Source organism: Neolamprologus multifasciatus, chromosome 11 (assembly GCF_963576455.1).
Source record: "Neolamprologus multifasciatus chromosome 11, fNeoMul1.2, whole genome shotgun sequence".
NCBI classification, from domain to species: Eukaryota; Metazoa; Chordata; class Actinopteri; order Cichliformes; family Cichlidae; genus Neolamprologus; species Neolamprologus multifasciatus.
This window is the reverse complement of record NC_140449.1, coordinates 10,445,832-10,472,010: the sequence shown is the minus strand read 5'-3', so window position 1 is coordinate 10,472,010 and position 26,179 is coordinate 10,445,832. Positions and strand designations below refer to the sequence as shown.

Here is a 26,179-nt window from a genome sequence, read left to right as displayed (position 1 = left end):
AAAAAAAGATCAGATTTTTAGGTATTTTAAAATAAACGATGCAAAGATAGTCAGGTATTGAATTGCAGTTTTTTATACTTAACATTTCTTGACTCTGCATGGAATTACAGCTTGATGGTAATACAGACTGAAGGTGTAAGCTATATTGTAGTACATGCAGTAATAAGTAAATATTTTTAGGCTAAAAAGAGGAGGTATTAAAAAGGTACAGGATATTTTTCCATTCACTTTCTTTAATGTAGTAAGTGAAGATACAAGTACTAGCAGCTGAAGTAGCCTCAGCCAGTTGAATGTCCATGACAATCAAATATGACTACACAGACACAAGTACACATTCAAAGCACTTAAAAAAAAACAACAACAACAACAACAAAACGGTACTAGAATAGAATCAACTTTTTGGGCTACTAATGAACAGCTCAATAAATCTATTTTGTATCAAAATAATGTTGTAATAAAGGCTCAAGGAAGACCTGCACATAACTGCAAGAGTGACCTCAGAAGAACAAGGAATCACTACATTTTTGATTTAGAAATTACAGTTGATCTTCACCAGCTGCACAGCCAGAGGTTCTGATGTGTTAGTCTGTCACATAAGTCGTTTAGACATTAGTTCAAAAGCATGAAGCATGCTTAGCAGGTCAGACCTCTCACATCAGCATGTTTAGTAATAAAATCAAATCTGTTTTTTAAACTTCACACCATTGCCTAACTACAAATTATACTTGTTACCTAAAAATATAAATAAAAAAAAACAAACAAAAAGGATATATGGGATCTAGGTTCATACAATAATGCCATTAGGCCTATTATAATGGGGCACTTATGTACCTATAATAACAGAACATAATATGAACTATTTTAGTTCGTATTAGTTCAGTGAGTTATTCCTTGTGTTATGAACGTCACAGCTGTTTTCTACCGTCATTTGTCAGCAGAGGTAAATTACATGAAGAGTTGCATTATGACTAAGGAAAAAAGATACCTCTACACAGTTACCTCTGAGACTGAAGAAGTCACTTGGATCAGCGATCACTGAAAACCCAACATCCAGATGAACACAATCAACTTCCTAGGGTTACCGCCACAGTTTCAACCATACAACTTTAATGATATAATATGATGTCAGCTGTACACACTGAAGGAACATAACAGCATATTAGACATACTAGTTACATATGGGATATGAAATACAAGGCTAGCTCTTATCTGCTTCAAATTGTGTTAGCAAAACTTCAGATTACAATATTGAGTCCACCAACTATATTTAAAGAGACATACATCGATAGTAAAGCTAGGCTCACTGCTATTATGGTAATAGCTATATTTTCAAACAGTGCATGTGAAACAGGATGGATACACATAACACTCTGGAGCGGAGCCATATTTGTACTATTGACAATGTAAGTTAAGCCGGAGTAGGCCATCCTATATAGCTATATATCCAGCTATATCTCCTATATAGCTTGGGGAAGGACCTCCCCTTTGTCCTGAACCTCCCCTTGGCTCTGTTTCAAGATCTACTTCATTATGGGAGAGTCTGACCAAACATAAGTCAGATCTGATCAATTGAGTAGAACAAAGTAATATTAAAAATATATATATATATAAAAAAAAAGTATTTAAAGAAAATGTGAAACCAAACATTAAAAACGTTTTGGGTGCAAATTAATGTGTTACTGTAATGGCGTTACATTTTCAGTAAAAGTTACACACAGTCCTGCAATCAGCTGATTTCCCTTTGTGTGCTTGTGAAAATTATTTTTATTAACATTGTGCAAAAGCATCTGCACAGACAGTATGCTAACACATAGCTAGGCAAGAAACCAGAAACATGTCAAAGCTAAGCCTTCCAGCCCAGCAGCCAGGGGTGGATTTTCAGCAGAAAAAAGGCACTTAGACTTGTAGCACTGAAACCTCCATTTCTACACGTACATATCACCCTGGCGTTCGCTTTAAAGTCTCTTTAAAAGGAGGTCAAATGCACCGTAAATTTAGAAAACCCCAGCAAATAGAAAAATATGCAGTCCAAAACCTTCACAAAAAAAAACAGCAGAAGTGTTTTGGGGGAGACAATAATGTGACGGACCAGATACGAAACTGAACAGCTTATAGCAAACACATATCCACATTGTTATATGAAAAATGCAACTAAAACACACATTACCTGCACGTTTTTCCTCACTCACAACACAGATGAAACCATCTCTTCTTTTAAGCGTCTCAGTGCAAACCTTTGTGGTTTCTATCGCTTCCACAGCTGTTCCGTCATGTTATTATCTCCAAAAAACACTTGAGTTGTGTTTTGTATTATTATTTTTTTCTTACTTGTTTTATTCAACTTCCATTGAGTATTGCGTGCTCTTACAGCATTTTTATATTTTCTGATGTTTTCTTGAGTCACAGTGTGTTTGACTTCTCAGGGCCACCATACTTTGGGCCAGGTTTCATATTTTCTTTGTGTTGCCGGCTTTGTGTTCATAAATAAAAACTAAAACAAAGATGAAATCGGGATATGGATAAAAATTAGGATAGGAATTTGAGTCATTGTGCGGGTCTGTAGCCTAAAGTTTTTATTTCTGACTGATAATTAAGTGACAATGTGTTTCAGGTCATTTTGTGGAGTAAAGCAAAAGCAATGCAATTGCTTTGTCCAAAAAGTAATTTAGTAGCTTAGTGCATTGAACTGAACTAACTGTACTAAAAAGACATTCCATCAAAGTTGAGTAGGTAGGTAAAGCAGAGAACTACCATGTAATCTTACTTATGTTGGAAGGAACATAATAAATAGAAGCAAAGACTGGAGTTAAGATGTTTAAATGTACATATATACATTACAGCCGTTACAAGTAAAAGTTATAAATCTGTATTTTGAAGCCAGAGAAATGCAAAAGACGTACTAGCCCCCGCTATGGTAGAGTGGAACAATGGTGACAGTGATGTCAGTGATATGGTGCAATCCTAATCCTATGTAAAGGCATGATGACAGCGCCATGCCCAGTTGAAGACTGTAGCCAAAGTTGTATGACTCAAGCGATCAAGTTTCCATCCTGAATATTTGTTTTTCTGCTTTTCTCCAGGAGTCCTTTTAGAGTTTCAAGTTTATCCCCCCCTGAAAGATACTCTGTCCAACTTAAAGCTAAAAATGATGAAATCGGGGCTCATGTTCCTGTAGTTACACATTTTGTTTATCTTATTTCATTACCACCGTAAAAAAAAAAAAATCATATTGTAATAGTATTACCTATCATCCATCAGTGCTTTTAAAATGTAATTGATATGTAACGCATTTTTGTGCCATATAAATGCATGCAAATGTCATGTATAATAATGTAGGACACATTAAACAACACACTGATATGGCTTGTTAGTGATTTCACTTGACAGCTGCTTTCTTTTAAAAAAAATAAAATAAAGGTTTTGCATAAAAAGGTGCAGTTTGACAGCATGTAATGAAAATTAATAACACATATTAAGGTAATGGGCTTAGGGTAGAGTAATACAAGGACACATTTATAATGCTTAATCATACAGTTTTCCAGAAACACTGCATTGCAAAGCCAATAAATAAAACAAATAATACTGTACACGGGTCACACAATTCATTTGTTATTTCCTGAAGCTTGAACATTTCACACTGATTTCATGAATTCAATGCGACAAAGTTGTAGCACCACTTGGAAGGAAAGCCACATCACGCAGACTTATCCCGTCACAGAAAACATATGCATCTGATGATGCAGTTGATTTGTGCTCTGTTCTTTTTTTACTTTTACATGTACAACTTACATGGCAACTGCCCAGCTATTAAAGAATTACACATTGATTAGCATGTCATTTTTGTTTTCTTTTTTTTTAATGAAAAAAAAATTAAGCTCAAGGCAAAATTGATTTATACCTTTATCGTCTCTTTGAAATGTCCCTTTTCATTAAGAAACCACAGATTGTCAATTCATCAGGGTCTGCAGCGCAGACCAGGGCATATCACGTGTTGCGTGGCAGCGCTTGAAGACGTCTTTCTTTGTTGGTTTGCCATCGTTGGCCTTTGGTTGACTGAGAGATGCTGAGTGTCCTGAGTACAGATCTTTTGAGCTACAGTATATAAACAAAGCTGGGATTTTTCAGTTTCTTTTAGACATGTCCATCCTATTTGCTTTAATCACGATTACCATTTTGTTAGTTCCTCCACATAATTCTTGTCTTTATTTGTGTTTTCCCGATCCCATTCCTGTGTAGTGCTGTCAACATCAAGTTCTTGTATCCAGATGTCCGGCATCGCAGAGAGAAAATGAAGAGCACTTCCAAATAAAAGGCTTTGTATTTCAGTGCTCGCCACATGCTTAAAACCACAACCATGTTTTGCAGTCTTTTGACTAACTACCTATCTGCCTGTACAGCGGACTGAGTCAGGTCCTAGGATTATAGGTTTGAATTTGAACATGACTGGCAGCACTGCTTGCCATAGAACTTGTGGTTGCAGACTCCATGTTGGGGCACCAGGTAACACCAGCTGAAGTAATCCTGACATGCAAGTTCTGTGTAAAAAGAAGAGGAAAAAAAAGTGAAATTCCTTTTCTTTTTTGGGAGATCTTTTGAGAGAATAAGAGCACTGGTACCTTTCTTCTCAGGTTGTGGACAGAAGATGGTGTTGCAGGCCTGGGACACTGCAGGTTTGAGATGGACGGCACAGCCGGTGGAAGGTTTCTCTTCCGCCAGACACTGGACCGCCCTGGCCTGCACTCCTCCTCCACATGTCACCGTGCACTGCAGAGAGCAAAGCAACAAGGAACGGATTATAGATACTGTGAATCTCCTTTGTGCGACACATTCGCTCCCTCCTCTTGTTTACATTATCAAAGTGGAAATTCTGTTGATACCTGAGACCAAGGAGACGAGCGCCATTCTGGCCGAGGTGGAGGGTGGGCTGGATAGCTCCGATGATGCGTCTTCCATTGATAGTGCACTGATTGCGTTGTGCGGACAGGGCATTCAGCCAGGATGCAGGGCTTCTGAAGCTCTACTATGGGTTTGGGAACATGGTGGCACTTCTTGGGAGCAAGCTCTCTGTATTTTCCTGCAGTGTCCTTTATTATGAAATAGAGAAATTCACTAAAGCTATAGATGCCATTATATGATAAAGAACCTCCAACAAATCAATTTAGAAACACAAAAGCAAATAATTCAAATAATATTAACAAATTGGAATTTAAAGAGAATTTAAATGCAGCGAATTATTATGACACTGAAAAATGACACACACAATACACACCTTCTCTGCACACTTGATGAAGCGTGCCTGATAGCCACGACCACATGTTACTGAACACTGGATGTGGAACAGAGCAGAGACAGAGAGCTTATTCACATTAGCCAAAAATACATTTAAATACTGCATAAGTGCTGTTTTATTCATTTTAATTTCATACCTCTTGCCATGTGGAGACAAACCACTGGACCTTGCGTTGTTTCTGGCAGCGTCTGATGAAGCAGGAATCCTGACCAGCAGGTTTTGGCAGGCCTGCGCACTTGCTGTTGGGCAGCTGGTGCGCCTGGGCACCCGGGTTAGAGCTCACACACAGCACAGTCCTCTTCTTCAAACCATTGCCACACTTACGCGAGCACTGCCAAATAAAAACAAACATGATATCTGATTGCATTTAGGTATTGGAACTTAATTAATGGCTGATCAGTTGGTTTAAATGCTACAGTATTAACAATCTTTGTTATCGTAGTTAGGTCCAAACTGTCATGTTATATTCCAGCATTGTCAAAGCCTTGTTATGTGTTACATACATTTTCATCATCCATTAACAAAGACATAAAAATGTAGGCTAAACTGGTTTTTCGAGAATTTCTTTCCATTATTTTCCACCTTCTTTCAAGCAGAAGGAACAAATTCATCAAAATTAATTGAGAGTTTGACATATTTAATTTAGCTATTACCTGCCTGGAACTATGAATGAAAGAAATGTCACATGCTAAACATCTTAACAGGCCAGCTATGCACAAATAGCATTTTAGAAAAGCTGCTATATAGCATAGTCACCACACAATGGATTACTGTGCTTTACTGCCTTAATAATTCCTTTGAGGTACTCCAGCAATTCCCTCACTATCCTTTTTTTATTCTAGAAACAGCTAATGGGACGATCTAAATCTTGAAGTGATTCACTACAGTCAATAAACACGGGGCTGTGACGCACTATACTGTGCCACAAGCTACCAGGGGGAGAGCGAACTGGACACCACTTGTGCCACGTCGTTGACGATATTTGGTGTAAAACGGCAGTTAAAATGTTACACTGAGACAAGTCACCACACAGAATGTATAGGATTTGGACAGAGAACAAAACACTGGAGGTCTCAGCGGGCACATTCATAGTTTAAAGCCACTGAGATCACTGTCATAAAATGTGGTGAAGCCATTAAAGCCGGGGTGAACTTCACAACACAATGTGCAGAGCTCTTTAGGGCTTACTGGGCGAGCGTATGACTTCAAAGGGGTTTTTCAAGCGGTGTTCTTCAGCAGCAACGTGCCAGCAGCGTAAACAAAGAGCATTAAAGTTTCACACTCTCACCTGTGACCACGACCCAGTTGTCCAAACCGGTGGACAGCTGTGTGTGTTGCAGGTCTGCTTCCTGACCGGGGACGGCTGGGCACAACGAGAGTCAGCCAGGGTGTCCACGTCAGTCCGGCTGGTTCTCTGGACACACTGGACCTGCCGAGTCTGCTCCCCTCCTCCACAGCTTCGGCTGCACACCCCCCACTCTCCTACAGACCAGCTGGGACAACACAACGCAAACCCATAGAGTCAATACGCACAGTTTCTCGATCAGTTAGACAAGTGTGCAGGAATTAATCATAATTATTGTTATTGTGGTATTGTTATTGTGATAATCACTGGTGTATTATGGAATCCATCTATGTTACCAGTATACAATCTGTGTGTTTGCCAGCAAAAAAGCAGTTGGGCAAAAAAACACAAGAACAGGCTCAGGAACAGGAACAGTTTCACCCTTGAGTGGTGATTTCCACCACCCTAATTTCCACCATAGTCCACACTAGAGTGTAAACACGGCACAGAAATATTCACGCACTTCAACACAAACACATACATATGGCAGGGAGGACATTTTAATTAGCTAACGATACTGAAACTGGCTAAATTGTGTATAATGCTGCTGTTTTCCTGCTCTGTCAGTGCTAAGTGAATTTTTTTATCTTTAATAACTTACCATTTTTTAATTATTCTATTTTTAAAATCATTTTTAGCTTAAGAACACAGAATTTCACTGTGCTATGTATAATGACAATAAAGATCATCCATTCATATAATAGCGTCTGCAGAAGAGTGTCGAATCTAAGACATTGCAGACATGTGCAATGTTTCAAAATAAATCTAAACTAAATTTAAACTAAATCTGATATAAATTTTATATTGTGCACGTCATTATGGTTAATATGGCTTATTTGTCAATATTCTAAATATCAATCTTTATGTACAACCAGAACGGCCGGGTTTTTAAGCTGTAAGTTAAACCTTACAGCTTTTTATATATATATTTTAACCCCCCTTGCCTGGCTAAGCTGAATCATGACTAAAACTAAACATCACCACATATTTCTTTTGTACATAACACTCCAAACAGATATGTTGGCAACTGCAAATAAATGGCTAGCTCGAGGTACCTTTTAAGCAGTTCAGTTTATACTATTTTAGTGCATTTTTCTTCCAAGACTGCGCCTCAGTAAAATGTGTTAAGTTGCCTAATCCTCAAGCCTTCGCACTTTCCTAAAGCTTTGTTGCATCTCTTCCAAATGACCCCAAACTAAGGGCGCAGGCAGCTCAATCGCTCAACACACACTCTGTTATCCTTTCTCTAACTTCACCCCAGTATACCCGCCCAGCCTCCTACGATTTACCCCAAACAACCCAAAACACTGCTGTCAGCACACTGAGCTGTGTATATTAACAGTCTAAACTTTATTTGCAGTAATTTGGTGCATCACTCGCTTGGAATGCTGCAGAAGGTCAGTGAGAAAAGCTCTGAAGGGCATCATATGTGCACTATCAAATGTAAATAAAGGCAGAAGTAGAAAATCTATCTGGTCTTTTGACATGTCATGAGGAAGATACACACTGCAGTAATAGCAAATGGTGGTTCAGGGGGAGCGAAAGTGGCATGTAGAGATGAAAGTTTCAATTCGCTTGTTTATTTTAAAAAACCGACCAAGTAATCAGCACATATATGTAATACATTTAACATGTTGACATAATATTTATTAACCTTTGGCAAAGAAATGTGAGCTGAACTTTGATGGCGTCATTAAACACATAAATAAATGCAAGCAGAACGCCAACCGAAGCCTAAGTGCAACACACCCTTCAAGAGCATGGACTTTTTTGGGGGTTTGCTTCATTTTTATTTTTAGTTTCACAAGGTACAAAATTCAGAATACCTTGTATATTTTATAAATATATTTCCATAAATACTTCAATTCCTATGTCACAGCATGCCAATTATAATTATAACAAGTATAGTAGCTGATGTCACTCATTTAACATTTAAGAAAAGTTATGATGACATAAAATTACTTATTATGACATATTGTCTTGGCTCTCTTACCCCTTCTTAGATATCCGTTCCTGCACAGGAAAGTAAAATATAGCCATCTGGCATACAGTTGGCAAAATATTTGAATGTATATGTTGATAAAGTGCAAATTAAAACTTTATTTCATACTCCAGGGTATTTACTTTTACCATGTAAATATCAACACAATCACTTCACAGGAACGGGCATCGAAATAATATACTGCTTAATGCTGGATAAGGTTATAGAACACCTTGTGATCTTTGCCTCGGCTGGTATGAGTAACTGTGGTTGAAGAATGAGTAAGCATCATGCTCCCTGAACAGAAGCACAAGAGCTCAGGTGTCCTGTGGTGTGTCAGATAGCCTTTGAGGTCTAAATGACGCTGTCTAAATGCACACTAGTGCATTAAATAACCTCTGACCAGTGTTTATAGCTTTGCCACTGTGCGTGTCTGCTTGGACTTTTACATGTATATATCACTGTGTGGGTTTTTTTTTCAGTGTACACCAGCAGTGTGAGACAGAGTGATATCATGCTCTAAATGTGAGTGGGCATCGGAAACCTTTTTCCATGATGTAATGCTTGTTCGGTCCAAATCACTGGTTGCAGACACAGCAAAATTAAATAACTGCACAGCCTTAGAATAAGATGACATGTAGAGATAGACTGGTGACCACAGCCTGCTAGTCTACACTTGCATCCAAGTTTTGCATGTTTCGGTCGGTCCAGCATGTGTTCTGCTTCAGATTCAGTTCATGCATGGCGAGGGCCCACAAACTGTAAAAGACTCATGCACTTTGATAACTTGAATAAAAGAAGCACACGCACATTTACAATTTTTAACAAAAATGCTTAATACTAGACTGGATATTTGACAAAAGTATAACTGAAACTAGTTTAGCTTGAATAAAGCATGAAACGGAACTTTGATATAGTACAACACACTAATCAGGCAACTATATCCTATACATGTTATGGATGTTTAACAGGAAATCTGAGCATTGTATGGACGGCAATGGCATAAGAAGGTCTACGGAGGATGTAAATGCACAGGAATGCAGAGCAGGTTACACCGTAACCAACAGGAAAAATACTGTAAAGCCTATCTAATCTTATTAAGTTGAAAATAGTTTGCAGCCACAAGAGAACTCTCAGTTTTAGAGTCCTTATTGTTATCAGAAGTCGTTTATACGTCAAGAAATGTTGGGTTTTGCTCAGAACAGTGAAAATCTGTCAGATGTTGCTGTATGTGTCTTACCAACACATGGTTCCCAGGCACACACATATAAACACGCATACACATGCAGACCAGAAGCTCCAGCTTTAGATAATGAACAAGATAATCCTAAGAGACGGGTGTAAACTGTTGCGAGATTACTTTACAGCCTTTATTATCACTGCTTCCTCAGCTCAGTGTACACAGGCAGGTCCATTAGTGGCTAAACAGTACAAAGCAAGCAAAGGAGAAATAGATTATGTCAGAGGAGCATGCACATCTACCACGAGTGCGTAAAGAAGTGCGAGAGAGAGAGGGCAAATATGAATCTGAACATATTTATAAACAACTTTTAAAAGATACAGACGGCAGGGAGACAGAGGAGCAGACAGACAGCGTGGAGAGTGTTTGTCATGCAGTCACAGTCTCACAAATCCCCGCTGAGAGATTGGAAGTGCTGTGGCCTGAGCACAACTTTGACTGAATGACAGCTATCCTTAGCTGACTGCTTGGTTGTACCAGTGTGGTTTTTTTTTTGGTGTGTATGCGTGGGCGATTGCTGGCAGTCGGATAGGATTGGAAAAGTGATGGAGAAAGGGAAAAAAGGTATCCATATTAACGTATCCAACCTATTAGATTTATGGTTATGGCCAAGCCTGAAGAAACATAAGTGATGGACACTGCAGACAGCGTCTTAAAGCAGTCTTTGTATGTGGATGCATTAGAAGTGGAAGAGAGGTCTCAAAAGGGATATATTCCCCCCTCTTTCCAGAAACATCTAGTTTCGTGATGCCATTATGACCTATTTACCAAGAGAAATATAATTATATTTTCCACTTTAAGTATGGTATAGAAACACAATACCCTACCTGGATTTCCATCATGTCTATACAGTTATCAGAAATACTTCCATTTCAGTTGTGTTATTTCTGTGCAAAGGGAATACAGGAAATAATTGGGAAACGTAATTTAGACCACTCAGTGATACTTGTATCAATATAAACTAGAAATAAATGAATTAGTCAAGCTTGGCATAACATTGTTATAGCAAATATTCCATATATTCATCAATTTCTACAGTCCACAAAGTTTTACATAGATTGTTGCAATTTCACAGTGGATTCCACATATGTTGTGCTTTGGGTTGTAAATTGATTGTATATTTATCAAACCAACACGTTAACTTTGATTGAAATTTTTGTATCGAAAAAGAGGCACGTTTCTTTCTAGCACGTTTGTTATTGGTTTCAGTTGTGTGTACTAAGTATAAACCTAACAAATTAATGTAAATTAATTAATGTAAACTTTTTGTTTCCTTTTTCCTTTAAAGAAAACTGCATAAAGTACTGTTTGAAAGTTTGCTGTAGTGTTGTGTGTCTGCATTCTGATATACAATGAGCTTACAGACACAGCGGGATGCATTTGGAAAGGTGACCCAGAACAACTTGCAAGGTCTTATGTTTATGCCACTTTGCAAAAAGGAGTCGTTTCCATGACTGATAGTGTTGCTTTGTGTGTTTCTGTGCAGGTATAATTTTTGACAATGTGTGATCATTGTTATACTGAAAAATGAAGCTGTTGCCAATGAGACGCTTTCCAGATGGTATCGTGTGCTGATACCTATCATTTTCACATCCAAATTTCAAAATTTGGATTAATACTCTGCAAGACATGTTGCCACTGATTTTCAGGCCAGTTCTTGTGTAATTTGGCATATCTCAGCCTTTTCTCATCCCTCCACTGAAACCATTTCTAATGAGACTTCAGTAAACAGTAATGGATCACCTGAAGGGCCAGATGCATCGCTCTTTTCTTTGATGGATTCCCCCCCCCCCCCCCCCCATTTCTTAAAGACATAACTTTGAGATGCTGTTCATCTGGTGTAGATGCTTTTTAGACCTGATACTTCCTTGTCCTCTACTTGTCCAGTTTCCTCAGACACACTGCTCACCATGCTGAGATATGCCAGTTGTTGGCTGATTGCTCTTTGGGAATCACCTTGTTGGTGCAAGAACTACCTTATTCCTGTCAATCTGTGTTATCTTTGACATTTTTTAATAGAATCAACTAAATGATTATGTGTTTTTTGTGACAGGCTGCTACTAACCAAGTATCTAAAGATACAATTTAAAATTGTTCTTTGCTATGCTGTCTGTTATGTGTAGATACAACACCACTTTATCCTTTGAGTTAGGGGCCTTTTTTATGCTTGAATCGTTCACAAGTCAGTGTTAAGTGGCTTGAGGCCTGCAAGAAAATTAAGTGAAAAAGCAGCCATAAAATGTGAAAGACCTACAAAAAGCATGGAGAACTATGGCTCAAGACTACTTAAAAAAATTACAACAATGTCTGGCTTCTTGGAAGAATAATCAAAAGAAATGATTGGTGGCACATGGCTTTCAGATACTAGTGTCGGTGCTAAACAATGACAAATGTAAGAGATAGAGGATGTTGAAGGCTCTGGCAGACAGCAATGAGGTGACAAGATCAAAGAGTCAAAGCCGTATAGCATAGGAAAGTGGCTTTAGACATTACCATGGTCCCACGTGGATTCAAACCCTCCATGAACAGTAAAGCCATGAATGCACTTCACAGACCTTTCTTTCCGAGCAGACATGAGCCGGAGCTGAGGAACATTAATAATGGCTTCAACCTACTATGTAATGCAATTCAATGCAGCATTAAAAATGTTATTGGTTCCACCTAACTGAGAGGTCATCGTGTCTGCTGTCAGCTAGGCCTGTTCAATGCATATGAAGTGAATCATTTATAAACAGCACAAAAGCATAAAGACACAGTTTTGGTACCGCCATCTGTGTTGCATTTAAATTGTCAAGCATGTCACAGTTTTATGATTTTGACTGCTTTCACACAACAACGAATAAACCATCCCCACGAAAATGTGGCTCTCCCTCTTTAATGGAAGACCCGTAAGATGTGGTTAAATGCTTTAAAGACTAACCAAGCTTGACCTTGTTGAGACTGTTTTTCTTACCATGCTGAGCTTAAATTGCACATAATTAAATAACAAAAACACATTTGTCAGGCATTAAAAAAAATACTCTGTAACAGTAATGACAGAAAACTCCAGGTGGAGTACAGAGGTGGCCCTCCTATCTTAAATTTTGGTAAACCTTTATTTAAAATGCTTCATGTGTCTATGAGTAAAGACTTTTTTATCCTGGCTTGGAATCGTCTGCACAGCTGGCAGCGGTGTGCTGTCATCATAGCACCATTTTTTCCCTTGAATAGTGAAAACAAAGTAAAAATGACTAAATAAAATACAGCACATTACTACACATGATGATACAATAAACCACAAAGATACTAAAAAAGGCTGAAATAATAAAGCTCTGGGGGGACATGTGTTCCTTTTCTGAAGACTTATACATATTGTCAGCGCCATCACTGCTTTATGCGAGTGAATACGAGACAATTTTGTGGTCATCTTGTAGCATTTTCCCAGGTTACCTGTTCCAAAATGGAGACAAATGCAAGCTGAGCGAGAGGAAAATATTCAGGCAATGACAGAGCTATGCAGAGGAAAAAATCCCCTTTTGAACAGCTGTTGGTTACTATAAAACACGAGATAAACTCTAACATAATTGGGATTCCATGATTTCAGAGTGGATTACATAATATCGACGCGCTGTTTAATACTGTATCCACATTTTCTTCTGCCTTGATAATTTTTTAAGCATACTTGGTAAACGCCCGTGAAAACGCAGAATGAGAGTGATGACTTCACAAGCGAGACGGGTTCCAGTGAAAAGCACTGAGAAGACGGGAGATGGGGCTAGTAGAAAGAATATGAGTATATATGTCTGAGAGCTAACAGATTGCTGCAGTTTAAGACTGCTGGCGGCTCTGATTTTGAGGTGGGGTTGGAGTAGGGACGCTGAAATTTGTCTTAATGAGAGGGTGAGAAAGTGTGGGTGGAAAAGCGCTTCAGAAGTAACTGAAGTCACCACCTTCTGCTGCCCTGCCATGTCTTCTGTGCAAGCAAGCCAGGCAGCAGCTGATGGCCACTCATTCTGCTTTTGGCAAAAACAACAACAGCATCATGCAGCATGATTGCATGCAAGATGTGCTGTATATGTTGCATCACATTTTAGGCACACAAGCGCAGACACACCGCCCCCTGACAAACACATTCCAGGCAATGCATTAGTGGCAGCACCACGACAATTTTGTTGACATTGCTTTTAAAAGTTCTTTAATATACCTTTCTATGAAATGTATTAACTTTGAGGCTCCTGTCACATCCTATTACATTTCATAGAAATACTAAATATTATTACAGAAAGCAAGCATGACTGCAACAAGGCCTTATTGTGCCCAACTGACCTTCTAGTTCTTCTAGTTCAAGAACTTTATGGAGAGTTCTCGTAAGGTTTGTTTTGATGGTTTGGTTTGGCTACTGCATGACATTTTTATAAATGTGGCAGACAAAGTCACAATTGCACACACAACAAGAGAATTTTGCTACACGTGCACATGCAACCCTGACCAAGATGAGGTCAGTGTCCCAGCTAAATCCCTCTCTGCTCATGAATCAATGCACAGCTTGTCAGCAGCGTCCCCTTCGTTTGCAAGAATTTGGCTGATATTTCAAGAGCTAAGAGTGTTCATGGAAATGCTCACAATAGGGGCACAGAGAAATGGATGCCTCAGCAAAAGCCTAACAAAGCCTCTAGGTAAATTCTTTCGGTATTAATTTTAAGATAGACATAGACTTTTATCTCTGCTAGCTAAAATGATCTTTTCATTCACAAAACGTTTGAGTGCCAGTTTTCAGTTTGCATGATACAGTGTAACAAAGTTCAGCATTCTGCCTTAATAGAAACAACATTTAGGCACGGAAAGCCTGTCTGCTTTTAATCGAAAATAAAGTTTTTACTATCTTATTTATTTATTTTTTCCAGACCTCATTAAAGTCTGACAATGCTTTTCACAATGAGCACTGGAAGTAATATAATCAGTTGGTCCCTGCAGTTTTAGTGACATTTGGTGATATTTAAATGCTCTGCCCCACCCTGTATGTAAATATCCAGTCTTAAAAACACATCTATATATTTGAAACCATTTTAAACCATCAACGCAATCGCAAATTCTCCTGTTATTTGAAATCACTGCTGTCCAAAGAATGCCTTTCACTCACACATTTTCTGGCCAGGACTTTACACAACATGACACTGACCAGAGCAGTGCAGACAAGGGAGGGACATTTCCCCTGTGTGTGTTCATATATATCGTGCCTGTCAACGGGTGAACCACTTCCGATGATGTCCACAGCATCAGGCCATGTTGACTGATCTTTGTTCCTCTTTGTTGGCTCTTAGCGTCAGGGATACAGACAGTGACCAAACCACCTAAACTTAGCCAAGATCCTACAGAACTACACCCTAAAACCACAAAATCAGGAGTGGGTCTCACTCCCACTTTCCCTCAATATGTTTGTGCCACTCAAGGTGACCCCTCTGACATTTTACAAAAACTGGGAAAGCCTGCTTAACCACAGCAATCTGGAAGTGCATCTCAGCTTATGATAACATTTCCTACTTCCCAATTAGTCTTGGGCCAGTATCCTGGTATAGCCTTGTGGGAAAAATATGCTCTGATTAGCAGAGTTTGGAAGTGAACCAGCATGTCCCACCAAAGAAACTGGCAGTGCATTTTGCATACACCAATGCACTGGACATCTAAAAGAACAAAAGTTCTAGGTGGATCCTGATATGGCCAAAGAGCTTAGGTCCCAAAGTGATGATCCATGTGAATAGGTTTACAGGTTCTTGGCCTGCTGCATTAAACAAACACAGAAGCTAACCACTCCTGACAGTTGGTGGGGTTTTCATGCTGAACTGGATAAAGACATGAACAGAATATCCAGTGGAACTTCTCTTTCTTCCCTGTGTCTCACACGCATGTTCTGGCCAAAATGTAAGTTATTTTTCATTTTGAAGTGAGGATAATGTCATCATCACAAAGCAGGTGCTTTAATGGGTTGGAAAAGGGTAAAACATATAGTCAGTCCTGCCTGACAATCTTCATTGGCTTTACTATGAGGAGATAGCGTGGGAACTTTGGAAGAAATCACTCAAGTAATAAACAGCTCTTCTGACAGAAATTACAGAACAGATGTGTAGGTGTTGCAGACCAGCAACACGAGTGAAGGAGAGAGAGGGTGAAAAGGAGAGAAGCTAGGAAGATAGCAGCATGGGAGAGAGTAAGAACACCAGAACAAAGTAGACAGAATACTATTCGCTGCCATGTTTTTACCTTCAATAACTAGATGTGAGTATACTTGGCTGGTGGCCCTAAAGCTGATCCTCTAGCTACCTAAGGTGCAAACATGAATTGCACGCATGTAGAAAATGTTCACCATTTACAACTGAACACATTTTGTCTCGTAGCCAGAAGTAGACGCTGGCCCTTCCAGGATATGTCAACTGAACAACTGAATAATTGACAAAGCCTGAAGTCTTGAAGGGCCAAACATTGTGCTGTTTTCCATCCAAAATTTGTATCTGGAAAATATGAGGAAATGTCTGCACAATTCAAATACCATTTTTAATAATGTCCAGACTGAGAGCCATCTAAAACCAGAGCGCCGATATATTGATGAGGTCATTCACAATTTTTTTTAAAAGTCACAAATGATTTCGTTTGACTTGCATGAGTTGTGATGTTGTAACTACATAAAGTCGTCTTAACAACAGACTGTCAAACGTTTACCATAGTTTTGTCTCAATCTAATGGTGGTGCCAGATGCAAAGTTAGGAAAATAAGAAAGTGACTGCATTTAAACATGAATGTCTGTAACCCATTTAATGACAATCAGAAGTCACTGGGATTTATTGCCTGGATGCAGTGACTGTCTGTACAGAGTTGCATGGCTACCTGTGATATATGGGTGAACATGAAATCAGAAAGGAGCTGAACCAAGCTGATTTCTACGAGATATGAGCTAAAACAGAGAAAAAAAACAAACAGTCAATCACACTCACAATTATGTCCAATTTAGAATATTTTGTCAGTTAACTTAAAATTTATGCCCCAGTCACACCAGTACAACCACATCCTTCTTGCTGTGACATGACAGTGACAACCAATGGACCATTTAACCGCCCCATCCAGTCGTAACACAGATTTTTTATTTTAGATGAAAACGTTGGACCGGTAGACCAACTGATATGCAGTTAGCCAAACGAAAAAAAAAAACTATACATGTTAGAAAACCTACTCAAATTAATTAACACAATTTATAATACATGATGACTAGTGGGGATGATCAGCAAACATAACAAATACACATGAAAATGCTGAGGGTCTGACCTGGGAGGACATGGTTGGGTGTTGCAGGGCATCAATCCAGTAGCAGGTCTTGATCTGGGATTGCAGTACGACACATTCACCTGCACTTTCAAGTCTTTGTAGCATGCTGACTTGGTGTTCATTTGGCCTGCATAGAGTATAGATCAGTAAACATAGAAATGTTGTAATTTTGCGTCAATCTGCTATTTAAATACTATAAAATCAACAAAACTGCATGATGGGAGATGGAACCACACGTTCACAACTTCTACATATGTTATTCAAATAAATGTTTTTGTCTCACATGTGTGCAAAAAACTTAATTTGATTCAATTAACTTTACTAGTTTATCACCAGATTGTCCTTTCATCTTTAATAAACTTAAACTAATATTCATGTTTGACTGAAGTGGCTTTAGCATCAGTGACTTCTTGCACAATTGCACATTGTGTTGATTAATCTAAGTAAACCTTAAATCAGGTTTTCAGACTCCTTTGATTATTATTTTAACTTAGGCAGAGTCAGTCTGTACATCTGAGCTAATATAGGTCACTTAGTCAGTCACACTCTTTAATAAAGCAAAAGACTCTCAACTCATCACAACCTGCAATCAGTATTCATTGAGGTGGAGGTGGCTAGGGGGTACTGCAGCAGACCGGGGTGGACAACTTTAACCTCAAGGGTCAATCAATAGGAATTCTACACTAAGAGCTTTGTTCACAGTGATGACGCTAAGCAAGCGCACATGCACAAATATAGCCATGCCTACACAATGCACCCTTGTTCCTCAACCTCTGGCCACAAATTACCTGCCCAGAGGACAAAGGCCACTGGTCGCAGGCAGGCATGTGTGTGCTTGCAATGTGTGTATGTGTTTGTAATAGCAAGTCTCCAGCTGAATAAGGAGAGGTCCCACCAGTTTGAACCAAGAGCCTCTAATGTCCCCTCAGTAATGATGGGAACACTCTCGTCTCCATTTAACCTGGAGCTAAAAGACTGATTAAAGGTCAGAGAGGCAAGAACTAAGCTTTAGGCTTAGTCTACTGATCTACAAATTGCCCTCCTCATTTACGGTTTTAGATCAAGATTAGAGGTGATGCGTGCTTTTTCATCAGCGCAACAGATTTTAAATTGCTTCTTAAAAAGTTGCAACTATGAAAAAACAAACATAAATCCCAAAAAATAAAAATGAAAAACAAAGACATTGCATTTTTTTAATGTTTGCTCGTACCTCCAGCACAAGTGGCTGAGCACTGAGAGCGTATGATAGCCCATGTATAATTGTGCTTGATGCGGTTTTTCATCAGTTTCTCATCAGCTTTCTTTAGAGTATATTCCCAATGCACACCAGGATTCCAGCCCTGCAACAGCACCTAAAGGAAAAAAGGTAATAAACAAGCAAGTAAGTCACAAAGAAAAAGGAGAAGGAAAGTAGGTCTTAATCATGTTACTGAGACCAATGACCTACTACCTCTATTACTAGAGTCTCATTGGTGGGACCGGCTGATATGAGACTCTCTGGTCTGTTATATGGTCTTTTGTACTCGAAAATTGCTCCAGCAATGGGGTGTCGGCCAGGCCAGTCCACGGTCCAGTGGCCATTAAGGTAGTAGCGTCTATGTGTGTCCCTGACAGCCAAGTAGGAGGTGGAGGAATTCAGTTCAATCACACGGATGCTCCGAGCTCCAGCTGGGATGGTTATCACTGCATAGTACTCTGAGAAACATTAGAAGACCTTGAATAAGCATTAAAAGTGGCATAAAACTCCAGCAAACAAAACAAAATGTTAGTAATATGATATTAGGCTACACAGATTTTATGGTGAGGACTGCACCATACAAAGTTTGTGGGACATGAAAACAAATATTAGGTTTTAAAACATTTCCAATAAAATTGCTAAAAACCAATGAAGTGAATAATTCATTTGTGACGTACGGTTAGTAAAATGCTGTTTTGTGTACTGTCCTTTGTAAATCTTGCAGGTGGAGTTGTCTCCTTTACACACCCCACAAGCATCGGGCACAGCTGTGGAGCCTAAAACGCGGTCACAGCCAACTCTCTGTGGAAGAAAACCATCAGCGCTTTTGATGACAGTGTAGATCGCACACATAAAAACACAAGACTGCGTCACAGTACGCATTCGATTACAACATTTACAAAATTCCAACATTTATTATGTACGTGGTGACAGGTCAATATTTTACTATTCATTATATCTAAAGTAGCAGACAGCAGGAGAAATGAAAGAGTCTATTGATGTTCTTTACTGCTTACATCCATTGTCAAACTTCATGAAGCCACTTAAAAGACCTCACACGCCATATACATAAATGTAGCACTTTGACATCAATGTTTGGTCACATCATGTTACTTTCCAACTGCTTAACATTTAACATTACCTCACACAGTCCATCAATACAGACATTAGAGCTGTCTGGTGAGCAGAGTGTCCCATCCTTAACTTTGCTGGCCAAGGCAAAAAAGAAATCATAACCTTCAGCAAAGCAGTAGAGCTTGCATAGATCTTGATCTGGAAGAAAAAGAAAATGGGCATAAAAAAGGCCTCTTTTATCATTTCAAATAGTCTTTAGTTATGAGTATTTTTTCAAATTTAAGAGGAAAGCTTTCTCACCATCCACTCTAGTGTATGGTCTCCAAGTGTAGTACCAGCCTCTGAACTGTTTGCCGTTGAACTCAGCACACTGTTGTGCTCTATAGTCAATGGTGTTCCTGGGACAGTCTTCAGTATTGCAAAGTTTGTATGACCTGGAGGAACCCTCGCAGAACTTCCCTCCGTATGCCGGTCTAAAGAGATGGATTTAAACGTGTAGAATTCAAGGTTTTTCTGCACGAAACACATAATAACATGCTTCCAGTATTTTATGGATCTTCTTTCTTCATCTCCTATCTGTGACTGTATGTTCGTGTTGAAACCCCAAACATGGGTGATAGTAGAGTGCAAAGTATTGAAATAATGGTCATGGTAATAAAACATTTAAGATAGTTTTTATCTGTAGAGTCAGTGAAATTCTGATTGTGTTGATCCATGGGCATGTTTCACTCCATATGTGTGTATAAGTGTGCCTTTGTGAAGGCTTGTGAAATCACAGGTGTATATCCTTGGGTTATGTTCCTAAAAATCCCTACGATGGGACAAAAACAGCTGCAAACTCTCCAACCACTCTCTCTGTGTTGTGTTCTTTCGTTTGATATCTCTGCATTTCATCTTTCACCTTTTTAATCCCTTTTCTGTCATCCCCCCCTCCTCCTCCCACTTAATTCCACTTGCCTGTCTTTGTCCTTCTAACCCTTCACCACCAGCTTTCCTTTCCTTGTCTTTCTTTCTCCTCCTCACTCTGTCTAATTTAGCCCACCACTTGTCAGGATCTTGGCATGACATGATAAAAAGGAAGTCCCAGCATTTGGAATAGGGGCCCCTGACTGACTGACAGTGCTAATAATCATGAGTGACTGATGAGTTGGGGGCTAAATTAGCAGATAAGTGACAGACTTGTGTGACTTAATCACAATTCTTAATATACTGTTGGCCCTTAGTCAAACAATCAGAGGTACCACAGGCCATCCAAGTCTTCTGCATGTTATAGTAAGACATTATACAACTAGAAAACTATACTTTGACAGATGATGACTTTTAGTAGACTTTTAGCACCATTTAGTAGAACTGTTCGTAGCGTATTCAGTAGTATTTCAAAGTAACACTTGCTGTATAGTGTGAACAGTGAGGACATGTGTTAGTGTGGTATTATCTGGCAGCAGTATGATAGCTAGCATATAGCTTAGCATAAAGACTGGATACGAGGATTAACAGCTAACAAGGTTTGTCCTGAGTCGGTCTAGAAACACATCTAAAGCTCAATAATCATTCAGTATATCATTATTATATCTTAATTGTTTAATTAGAACACAAACACTTATTTGTGATACCTAAAACAATATCAGTGATAAGACTCCCATTCCAGGAGGCTCCTAAGTTAATTTAAAATCCCAAAATTATTTTAGTCTGGGTTAAAAATCATTAAAAGTTTTTAAAAGTATACTAAGGACAAGTGAGGACTTTTAAATATAGAGAAAACTAGGTGCCGCTTCAGTTTTTGTGTTAACTGTCAGCTAGCAATACAGACAGAAGAGGTTTTGAGTAAAGTTTGTAGTCACTTGTACATTTATGTTTTTCTAATGCTATGTAAGATTCAATGTAAATATAATGTTAGAGTCCATTGCTTTGTCTTTCCCTACCTGGGGTTGCTGCATTGCCTCTCACGATACGTAACGCCGCTCTCACAGCTTCTAGAGCATGTAGACCAGGAGGACCACTCTGACCAGTGGCCATGCTGAGGCCTTGGACCCTCATCACCCTGTTTCACACACTGGCCCCGACGACACCACTGAAGGGAACAAAAGAGCATTGATATACGGGAAAGAGAAAGATGCAGCAGAATGGGGGTTCAAATAGAAAGTGTCAAAACTAGACCCGTTTTTATCTTAATCACGAGTGAACACAGAATCAGACTGCAGCATCGTCCATCTTTACCGTTTCTCATATGTAGCATGTGGCATGCATTTCTCATTATGGGGAATGCTCTGTTCTAGGTAGAGTGTGCTGGGATCATTAATAGGATCACTGAACATGCTGGCTGCAAACTCACTGGCAAGTGCTATTCTAACATCCGTGCAAGTCTGTGGGACTGGACTTAACAGAGATTTTGCAGAGAAGAGCAGTGAGGTTAAAATCTGTTTAATACTTGATTTGATTGCACTGCAAATGTGCCTTCTTATGTTCACCTCCTGCCACGTCAAGATATGACTTACTGTGCTTACTGTACTGTTTTGTTTTGTTTTGTTTTGTTTTTAAACTGTGGCCCAGTCCTGGTTACATGTTCACAGTCTAGCAGTAAAACCTTTTCAAGGTCATCTCATGCTCTTTCAATTTTCAAAGACCAATTTCTCTTTCATTCTGATCTCTGGTGGACTGAAAAACCATGTGCATATAGTGTTACTAGCTGCTTCTGACCAAGCAGCTTTCGAGCAGTGAACACTGCCAAATGTGTCCCTTAAGGCAGCAGGCAAAACCGAAGATTACACGATAGTGGATAAAAAAATAAAAAAAATCTTTAAATATGTTTCTGCACTTCTTTGGACTGCATGCAATGATGGTGATCGTACAGGGAAAACTCAAAGCCACAATCGAATACATACATCAAAGGCCGAATCATTAATCAGCTTCAGTGTACTTCTTCTCCCAGAATTCCACACACACTGCTATTGCATAAGCTGTCCTATGTCCATACATCGAACATATGCAGCTGTTCTTGTTCTCACTATGCGAACAATAACTACACAAGAGACCACAGACACACACGCCAGCATATGCAGACTCATGCACACCTCACCAACTAATCTCATGGTCCTTGACTAAGAACTAGAACAGCTGATTTCCCCTCAGTTTTCCCCCTGCGGCTGAGTGCCGCAGATTCCTATGTGAGGCAGTCAGTGTTTGTGCTCGGTTAATTTTCCCGTGGAGGGGGAGCGCGAGATTAAACCATCAAGTTTAATATATTGAGATGCAAACGTTGATGAGAGGCTGTCAGGGGAGTGAGGGTAAGAGAAAGAGCAAGCCTCGGGGGGGGAATCATCTTGAAAAGAAGAATGAAAAAGAAAACAAAGAATAAATAAAGAGCGCAGATTGCTTTTTGGATCCAAGCCAATTGCATATTTCTGCCACATCAGCAACAAACGAACTGCAGCTGCTCCCTGAGGTAAAAGAAGGAAGGACAGAGTGGTACCTAGAGCAAAAGACAAAAAAAGGAGTTTTCATTTACACTACCCTCAAATGTAGTAAATCAAAGTAAAGTTGCTGATTCGGCTTGAAAATAACTTAAATAGTCTGTGCTGGGATATGAGGCCATTGCTATGAAAGAAAAAAGCAGTTAAAAGAAGTGCAGTATCACTCAGTTCAAGCCATTTGCTTTCAAATAGCTGGACTTAACACTACATAACACTAAAACACTCAATAAATGTTACTTTTATAAGGCTATGTACATCATTGTTGCCTTTTCAGTGTATTCATAGCTATGGCTTATTGTCCTTTGCAGCTTACTGACTTAAAGGTCTGTGGTATCCCTAAGTCAAAGAATGTGTTTCCCATTTTTACAAGCTTTCCCCTGCTTATACTTTTACATGCTTGGTAATGTAAAGAAGCACACTGCCAAAACACTGCTAGGGCAACTGATATGCAGGAAGGAGAATTTGCCCTGAGAGTGAAGCCATTTTTCAATAGACGTGTTTAAATCCACTTTTCTTAAGTTAGCACACATAACAGAGTAAAACTCTCTTACTGAGTTGTGTTACTCTATTGGATGGTATTTTTCTCACCAAAACTGAGAGGAAATGTGTGTGGGGCTCTTGTTTAGGCTGTCCTAAAGAATAAAGGCAATGTTTGCTAAATGCCATATCAATTGGAGGAACATTTTGGCTCCTTTGGCTATCAAGGAACAAAGGTTATCTTATTGGTGATATGACTAAAAGCAAACTCTATGCCCTGAATAGATTGTGGACTTTTTTTTTCCAGTGTACAAATGACATTTTGAAGAAGGTATCTTCATTTTCCTGCTAGCGGTTGGAACTGTCTTCTGCTTCAATTGCCTCTAAGGAAATGGATAAAAGATTCCAATAGAAGTCAGCGGCTCCCATGCCACTCATGTGACGCCACTCTTGAGGTAAAAAAGCCTGTGAGTGTCAACACCTTTAACCAAACACATCGCCATACCCACACATGCGCACACACGCACTACATCATGTGTTAAGTCACCATATCGGGGCCGCAAGCAGAGCCCTCAGCAGCTGGCATGAATTTGGTCTCACACTTCCTTCCAACACGGTGGCACCACAGAGCCTTGCAGATATCCTGGAACAACATAAGAGAGAGAGAAACAAAATGTAACTCACATGGAAACCTTAACTTACCTCTTGCTCCAGATTCCAGAAACTGGATCATCACGATCCTCCTCACAATAGCTGTAAACAAAGCTTGCAGTGGGAAAAAATGATCACTTGTAATAGCATTTTGATTTTGCCTCTTGAGAGCTAACAAAACATGTTGAAGGAATCTTGCTGAATCTGCAACTGTCTGAATAATTATTTTCTGGAGAGCTTCCCGTGTGCAGCAAATGTGAATCTCCAAAATATTTATGCTTCAGTAGGAGGGTGAAGACATCAGCATCGATACATAAAATCTGGTCTAAGTGGTTCAAACATCATCTCCGTTGCGGATCGACGTAGCAATCTTCAGCTTTGAGGAAGTGAAACACCAAAGTGAAGAAGTAACACAGAACATGAAGATTAGGACAAAGTATTAACAGGGCACAACTGCTTTACCAAACTTACATGATGTAATGGCTGTGTTACTCAGTCATTAAAGATTCAGCTGGGAGCACCGGCCTGTTTCCCTGCTCGCATTGCCTGAGAAACACAGCCTGCTGCTTTTTAACATGTCTACTCTGTTGCTATTTGAATGACTATATCGGATTTTGACAACTCAGTGCAGATGCTGACAGACACCTCAGCCTCAGCTTGCTGCTGCCAAAAGCCACCATGGAATTCATCCCAAGGACTATTTGTCCATCTGTTTCGCTTGCTCGGGCCGTTTGTAGCAGTAAAATAATGGCAGAGGGCGGTTAGCGATGGGAGGAGAGACAGAGAGAAATGATGGACAGTGTGTCAGAGGCTGAGAAAGAACGAAAAACGCCCATTAACTTTATTCAATTTTTCCTATAGAGTAGCCCATCCCTATCTAACTGCAGAGAGTATCATTTGTTCCCTCCAGTGGTACCTTATCTTGACAACAGCTGCCAAAAAGTTTAGTGAAAAAAGAATTCATTACACCATGAACTGCGCCGCTGAGGCCGATTCTTGTGGGCTGTTTTTTTTTTATGAGCAACAAGTGCTCAGAAAGACAGTGAGTGTAATGGCTGCTTGGAGATTTATCAGTCCAGAGCACCTTGCTGCTACCAGGTGCACAAGCGTATGTTATAAATGTAATAATCCATGGATATTCAGACGTTTATATAAGCACACAAAGAAGGACAGCATGTGCATAAGAGCTAGGATTCAAAGCCAGCTACTACTGGCACTGGCATTTCTTAGAGCATAAATTAAAAAAGTCACTTGCTTAAAGTCCCATCCTGCAGACATAACATATTTGATACATACTGCAATAATTTTATTACAAAGCATTAAATATCCATCTTGCTTTATCATTGCTCATTTTTGGTAACGATATCTTCCAGATGAAGAAAATTTGTTACACAGAAAATGATAAAGGAACAAGACAGGTTAAAATAAAATGTTAAAATGAATGAATACAAAGCACAAAAAATGCAGTACATACATTATCAGATTTTTATACTGGTCCACTTGTCTGCAAAAAATAGAAACCTTTATCCTGTGTGTGACTAAATGCTATGGTGCTTCTGACCGGAGGCAAATATGTTCGCCATTGTAGTATACAAAAAAGGTCACAATAATCTGTTATAGGGTCTGTGACAAAAATGAACTATTGAGCTTTGTATTTCATCTAAACACTGAGAACACCCTTGCCTGAATGGTTCAAACAATACAGGTGCAGCTTTGGCTCAACTGAGGTTCAGGTGGGATACTATATTTTAAGACTGATTACATTTAACAAGTATTTAAAGCCCTATTGGGATTATCTGGGAGAGTATTTCTAACAGTAAGATCAGCAGCAATGAGACAATGGGAGAGCAACGAGCAGAGATTCCCACTGGCAATGCTCCAGTGTATATTTAGTCATCTATCCCAGTGAGTACAGTATATCATGGGCAGTCTTCGAGTCTCAGTCTTTGTGTGTGGATGCATATGTGTGTACATGCACAAGGGCATGTAACCCGGATCAGTTTCTCTTTTCCTTCCTCTTTTTATTTGATTTTTCCTCTACCTCATTCATCCCATCCCACTCTTGCATTCTTTGACTTTTTCCCCCCTAACTAGCAACACATGATTGTTAAAAAAACGTAT

The 26,179-nt window shown here is 39.3% G+C and overlaps 1 protein-coding gene across 1 annotated transcript in view; it reads right to left on the bottom strand.

Moving 5' to 3' along the window:
- Window positions 1–2,341: 2,341 nt before the first annotated feature.
- adamts16 (ADAM metallopeptidase with thrombospondin type 1 motif, 16) overlaps window positions 2,342–26,179 on the bottom strand; it is a 56,791-nt gene continuing 32,953 nt past the window's right edge. Inside the window, exons 11-24 of the mRNA XM_085177773.1 lie at window positions 23,955–24,050; window positions 21,383–21,531; window positions 19,761–19,933; window positions 19,528–19,658; window positions 19,064–19,187; window positions 18,600–18,844; window positions 18,360–18,501; window positions 17,150–17,276; window positions 6,579–6,783; window positions 5,427–5,621; window positions 5,270–5,326; window positions 4,878–5,084; window positions 4,617–4,764; window positions 2,342–4,535 (exon numbers count right to left, since the gene is read on the bottom strand). Of these exons, the coding sequence (XP_085033899.1) occupies window positions 4,420–4,535; window positions 4,617–4,764; window positions 4,878–5,084; window positions 5,270–5,326; window positions 5,427–5,621; window positions 6,579–6,783; window positions 17,150–17,276; window positions 18,360–18,501; window positions 18,600–18,844; window positions 19,064–19,187; window positions 19,528–19,658; window positions 19,761–19,933; window positions 21,383–21,531; window positions 23,955–24,050 (2,115 nt within the window). The 3' untranslated portion in view covers window positions 2,342–4,419. The remainder of the gene's footprint in view (window positions 4,536–4,616; window positions 4,765–4,877; window positions 5,085–5,269; window positions 5,327–5,426; window positions 5,622–6,578; window positions 6,784–17,149; window positions 17,277–18,359; window positions 18,502–18,599; window positions 18,845–19,063; window positions 19,188–19,527; window positions 19,659–19,760; window positions 19,934–21,382; window positions 21,532–23,954; window positions 24,051–26,179) is intronic.